The following is a 6,644-nucleotide window of genomic DNA, read 5'->3' as shown; positions in this document are numbered from 1 at the left end:
TGGAAGTAGATTGCTCAGTTTTGCTTCCACAGAGTGGCTGGTGAGTTTGAACCACCAGCCTTCTGGTTAGCTGTCAGATGCCTGTTGCCTATGCTAAAGATCTTCGGTAATCCTGGCTTTAAGAAATTTTTCAACGACTATCTTTTTCCTTGGACCTGACCAGGCTAGCTATCATTTTTTTTGTGACTAGGTCTCATCCTTTGTACTCAAATTCTTCTTCTTCTTTTTTCTTTTCTTCAATAGAGACACTTTTATTAAGCCTTGGACAGAACAAAGACAAAACAAAGACAACCATCCTGGATGAGGGAAACCATCAGCTGAATGGAGTCTTGTACTCAAATTCTTAATCTAGTTCTCCTATTCATCCCATTTTCAATGCATACAACCTCTGTCTCCTTTGCCCATGGATAGAATTTGAAAATTCCTTGTTCTTTACCATGAACAGCAAATTTAAAGTTATCTGTTTCATTTGCTTCCAGTCTATACTACTTCTAGAGATTGCCTTGGACAAATTAAAAGGCTCAAGAAAGGGCTTTCCTTAGAAGTTACTTTACCACAGAAATAATTTACATCTTGTTGCCCTGGAATGAAAAAAAAAAAAAAGAGAAGGGTGTGGTTTATAGATGTGTAAAGAAAACCTTTTAAAGAAACAGACCATGTTTCTGAATGGATAAGCTCCATACTATAAGAATGTCAATTCTTCTTAAATTGGTGGCTACTCTAAAATAAATTTCAGATGGCCTAGATGTTATACATGAAAAAAATCTATATAAAACTAGATAGTTATGGTGGGGTAGTGCCTAAGGCATTTGACTGCTAACCAGAAGGCTGGCAGTTCAAACCCACCAGCCACTCCTTGGAAGAAAGGTTGGGCAATCTACTTCTGTAGTGATACCACCTCAGAAACCCAAGGAGGGGTCGCTATGAGTCGGGTCCAATGAGATGGCAAATAACAACAACAACAATATAGCCCCAGCTAGGCAGTGCTAAGTAAAAATACAGAGCACTCTGCCATTCAAATGGAGAGAGGGGTCTATATACATAGAGGACAAAGGAAAGGTAGGAGAATAATGATTGATTATAGGTGAGCAGATTCACCTTACAGTTCTTTGAAATGTAAAGGTCAGTCACTTGGTTAGGAGGGAGTGAGTTACCACCTAGATGAATAGGATCAGACGGATTAGTTATACGTGATTGCACTCATGAACACATTTTTACCAGGTGAAAATTGTTTACATCTTGACACATTCTTCCCTCGAACAAATGGCGTACACCCTCACCTTTTGCTTTCTGGGAATCTATGGTGGCCCTGCCCTTCTTATGTTGACAGGAGTACCTCCAATTTGAAACTTTTCCATTTACAGAACTATGTGGCAAATCTAGTCATACTGAGAGGAAAAGGATCAATTGTAAATGTCCACACACATTAAAAAAATAAAGGATGAGGTTTGTTCCATGTTGGTCTGTAAAATTTTCATCCTGATCCTTTGATCTTCTTACTGGAAATTCTTTGGTGTCAGAAACTACACTGCATGTGGCTTCTGGGAAGAAGTTCTTACTCATTCCATTTCATTCCAGAGCAAAGAAGGGCGGACTCAAAAGGAGACCTGACCCAGAACTTCTCCAGGGCAGCATACTGAAGAACGCAGATGGCTTTGTGAAAAACTATCTTTGGTTGTAATTCTGCTTTCTGCAAGTTCTTCCAAGAGATAATCTTGGAGTTGGTAGAGCAATGTGCTCTTGGAGACCTCCTGGGGGGGGTTATTAAGCTTGTATAGGATACCGAGCATGCTTGCAGGAGTATTAGCTTTCTTAAATACGTTTCATATGATCAGGGGAAGCTATAAAGGGACATAAAGGGAGCGTAAGGGCATAAAGGGACCAAGACAGGAAAGCAGGTTTTTTAAATTAACAAAATGCAAAGTGATTTCTCATCTATTTTCAAGTTTTTGTATCAAAGAGAGCAAAGTACAGAAAAAAATTTCCTCCAGAAAAGTAATAATGAGGTAGAATAAAGCTATAGTAAGGGCTTTTGAAGCCAGGTTGTCTGCCTTCACACTTCAGTTGCACTGCTTACTGGCTTGGTGTACTTTAGCAAGGTATTAACCTCTCTGTGTGCAAACTTCTTTCTTTGTGCAATTGAGATAAATATTGCACTTACTGCAAAGGGTGCCTGGAAAGATTCAATGAAGCAGTATAGGAAAAATATTTATCTCAGTGTTGCACATGGTCAGTGCTTAAGAAATATTAGCTACTGAAATAATTAATAGAGTTTCTTCCAGATTTATTTGAGGTAGCTATAAAAATTTCCAGTAGAATTGATTATAGACTTGGCCCCCTATGGATCATTTGGTTCATCCCATTAATTCAGGGAGGAAAGGAAAATTTCAGCTTCTTACATTAGCCGTGGTACTTGTTTACATCTCTATCAGAAAAACAAAAATTGCTTCCATTTCCCTGTCTGTTAAACAAATGGGTGAGACTAAGTAATCTTTATGATGCTTTCCAAGCACTAAAAATTTGTAGTTCTAACACTTTTTTTTCAACCATGATCAAACATACCGCAATACCCAAATCAATTTCTTTCTTTCAGTTTCATTATACTAGCTTCCACCTCTTTCAGAATAAAATATGACCTTCAGGTTAGTTTGGTGGTCAAGGTACTTTCCCTCCTCTTTGTCCATTTATCAAAGAAGCCTCATAGACATAAACCACAGTCCCAATAGAGTTTAACACTGTAATTTCAGCCAAAAGGGCCGGGCAATTTCCATACATTTTGGTTCTCTAGTACTTCTGTAACACACCAAACAGGAATTTATTCTCTTACACTTTAGGAGGCTAGAAGTCCGGGTTCAGAGTGCCAGCTCTAGGGGCTGGGTGAAGGCCCCTTGATCTTGGGCTTCAGTTCTGCTTCTTATTCCAGACCACTGGCACTTGAGGCATCTCCTAACTCAGACAGCTGCTGGCTACTGAGGCTGATAAGCGCAAGGTCAGCAGGTAACATGGCACAATCCCAAGGACGGATGATGACAACATGGCAGGACACAGGTCTAAGTCCAAGAACAATCCCAAGATCAGCAGGCAACATGGCAGGCCAAAGAGTTGGCCAAATGCAGGATCCGGATACCCCAAAAGCTAGATACCTTTCCCAAAGCTACTTCTTAGACACTGGAAGCAGACCACACCCTGAAGGCAAGTACTTAAGGTGGCAGATTCCACCATGGAGGTGATTACAATTCTTCATGAGGAATAACTCTATCCAGCTGCCCAGCCACTTAAAACTATGGCCCAGCCAAGTTGACACGCAACCTTAACTACCACACATACCATTCGTATTTTCTTTGGAGTCTCTGGGTAGGGCAAATTGTTAACTTCTAGTGAAATGTCAGAGGTTTCAGTCTATCCAGAGGAAGCAAAATCTGATGATCTATTTCCAACTATCGGCCATTGAAAACCCTATGGAGCATAATTCTACTCGGACACACAGGGGGTTGTTGCGAGTTGGAGTCAACATGACAGCAACTGGTTAACTTTTACTCATACCAAATGTTTAGGTTTACCAGTTTTGAAAAAGAACAAAAACATTTTGTGAAACATTCAGAATAATTGATGATTCTAAAAGCCACTTGATGAGCTTTAAAGATTGAACTATAGCCTTTATTTTTAATGATACTTGATATTTTATTGATTAAAACTATAGTTACAGAAATCATATCATACTTACAAGTCCATCTGGGAGTAAAAACTGAAAATTCAGCGGTGCCTCAGCATTCTGGTAGAAATTTTTTTTTTCTCCAGGGTTCATTTGCTGGTTGTCCAGGAGATGGCACTGCTGTTTCAAAGGAATGGCTTCCGTGAGGACCAGCATTGGAGCTTGGAAAAAATGGATGATGTATGGAAGCCGGAGGTTGAAAGTGAAGGAGAGACGAAAGCCGTGTTTGATGAATCTTGGGAATAATGGCGAAATAAGTTTAAGTAATTGTCTTTCCCAACTTCTTTTTATAGGGGCAAATGTGAACATGAAGACCAACAACCAAGATGAGGAGACACCCTTGCACACAGCTGCTCACTTCGGCCTTGCAGAGCTGGTGGCCTTCTACGTGGAGCACGGGGCCATAGTGGATAGTGTCAATGCCCACATGGAGACCCCCTTAGCTATTGCGACTTACTGGGCCCTCCGCTTTAAAGAGCAGGAGTACAGCAGGGAACACCACCTCGTCTGCCGCATGTTGCTTGACTATAAAGCCGAGGTCAATGCCCGGGATGATGACTTTAAATCTCCCCTCCACAAGGCAGCCTGGAATTGTGACCACGTGCTCATGCACATGATGCTGGAAGCTGGGGCCGAAGCAAATCTCATGGATATCAATGGCTGCGCTGCCATCCAGTATGTGCTGAAAGTCACCTCCGTGCGCCCTTCCGCCCAGCCTGAGATCTGCTACCAGCTACTGTTGAACCATGGAGCTGCTCGAATATACCCTCCACAGTTCCATAAGGTGAGCTATGTGCATGGGCGCCAAGTGGAGAATCGTTTAGTGGTTAGTGAGCAGGGTAACAGACTCAAAGGCAGCTTGGCGGGAAATCTCCAGGTAACTCAAGGTTGGTTGAGGCTTGAGTCCTTGGAATAATTTGCCTCTGATATTCAACTTGACCTTCCATTTACACACGTAACTCTATGTTGTCATCATCTCAGTTTGTCTGAAAACTTAAGATGAGAACTAGAAATGAGAACCAGGGTGGCAAACACTTTTTCATGTCTCAGGTAAACACCAATCACTGGTTGCCTGAGGGACTGAGTTGAGAAAGATGAGAAGGCCGTTTTAAGTCTGCAGGAGAGGTGAAAGGGGTCAAACCGGCCACACACTTGCCATCTCTTAAGTAGAACATTTATTTTAAAGATGACCCAACCTGCTTTGGAATTAGTTTGTAGACATGAAAGGAGGATTTGATATTCAAGTTTAATGAAAATTAACATTGTTGTCACTGTGTGCTGCCGAGTCAATTTTTACTCTTATTGACCCCATGTGACAGATTAAAACTGCCACATACAACAGTTTTTTGGTTTTTTTTTTTTTTTTTGGTCTGTAATCTTTATAGGAGAAGATTACCAAGTCTTTCTCCTGTAGAACAGCTGGATGGGTTGGAAGTACCAACCTTTCAGTTAGCAGCCAAGTGATTAACTGTTACACTACTTGGGCTCCTCAATATGTACTCCAAGGTCACTGCCATTGAGTTGATTCCAACTCATAGTGACCCCCATTGGATTCCCAAGGTTGTAAATCTTTATGGAAGCAGATTGCCTCATATTTCTTCTGCAGAGCAGCTGGTGGGTTTGAACCGCTGAACTTTTGGTTAGCAGTCAAATGCCCTAACCACACCACCACCATAGCTCCTTGTAATATGCATTGTTGTTGTTGTTATTATGTGCCGTCGAGTTGGCCCCGACTGATAGCAACCCCTCCTTGAGTTTCTGAGGCAGTATCACTACAGAAGTAGGATTGCCCAACCTTCCTTCTGAGGAGTGGCTGGTGGGTTTGAACGCCAGCCTTCTAATTAGCAGTCAAGTGCCTTAGGCACTATGCTACCAGAGCTCCTGTAATGTGCATTAAGCACTACTAAATATGAGGCACAACGTTATAAGCATTTTCCATATTTTATTTGATTTTTTAGCTCTCATAATCCAAGAAGTTAAATATTATTGCTATCCCTATTCTACAGAGGAGAAAACTGAGGCCCAGAGAAGTTAAGCAGCTTGCTCAAGCTCACCACAATTCAAATTTAGGTAATTTAGCTCCAGTGCCCACTCTTGTAATATCACACTATATAGCCTCTCATTTTAATAGCATTTATAGGTCACCTGTAATGAACTGGCAAGGACCAGATGCTAAGAATATCGACATGACTAAGACATGTTGCCTACCCTTAAACCAGTTTCAGTCAAGTCAATTCTTTTTCTTTATTTCATTTTTTGCATTTTTTTTTTGTGCTTTGGTGAAAGTGTACAGAGCAAATTAGTTTCCCTTTCAACAATTTATACACATTTTTGTTTTGTGACATTGGCTGCAATCCCTTCAGTGTAACAGCACTCTTTCTTCCCACTTCCTCCCTGAGTTCCTATTTCCATTTGCCTGTCTTTGCTGTCCCTTTCTGCAAAATCAATTGACACAGATACAAAAGATAATCCCGGAGCCCTGAGCTTTGAAAGGAAGGATATAGAAGTGGATTAAATACCAACTAGTAGAAGAACCTGAATGGAAACAGTGAATAAGGAGAAAAACAGAGCTGCGGACTGTCAACAATCCTGATGGTATGGACAGTTTGAATATTTCCAAGTGGTGTTGGGACTTGAGAATTAACCTAAAAATTGGCTCTTCTTACCAAGGACTGCATGGACCACTGCACGGGTAGCTGACAACTAAAAAGTGAAACAACAAAGAAGGAGACAAACTGAGCTGTGGACTTTTGGCTGTCCAGAGAGCACTGTCATTTTGAATGTTTACAAGTGGTATGGCCATTTTTGATATTTAATGTGACATCATTCCTGTTCAGATCCCAGGGACCTAAGAATAGGCTCCGCTTGCCAAGGTCAGCACAGACATACTGGAGGCTAATGGCTGGAAAGGGTCTAGATTTTTTTTTTTTTT

General features: G+C 41.2%; 1 protein-coding gene across 1 annotated transcript in view; it reads left to right on the top strand.

The window, feature by feature from the left end:
• Positions 1-6,644, top strand: part of ASB4 (ankyrin repeat and SOCS box containing 4) — a 103,623-nt gene that overhangs the window by 68,924 nt on the left and 28,055 nt on the right. Inside the window, exon 3 of the mRNA XM_007939791.1 lies at positions 4,006-4,496. Within this exon, the coding sequence (XP_007937982.1) occupies positions 4,006-4,496 (491 nt within the window). The remainder of the gene's footprint in view (positions 1-4,005; positions 4,497-6,644) is intronic.

This window comes from Orycteropus afer, unplaced genomic scaffold (assembly GCF_000298275.1).
Source record: "Orycteropus afer afer isolate SDZICR_OR568_19922 unplaced genomic scaffold, OryAfe1.0 scaffold00063, whole genome shotgun sequence".
Classification (NCBI taxonomy): Eukaryota; Metazoa; Chordata; class Mammalia; order Tubulidentata; family Orycteropodidae; genus Orycteropus; species Orycteropus afer.
Note: the sequence above shows the minus strand (reverse complement) of the source record. Positions and strands in the feature narration are given on the sequence as shown.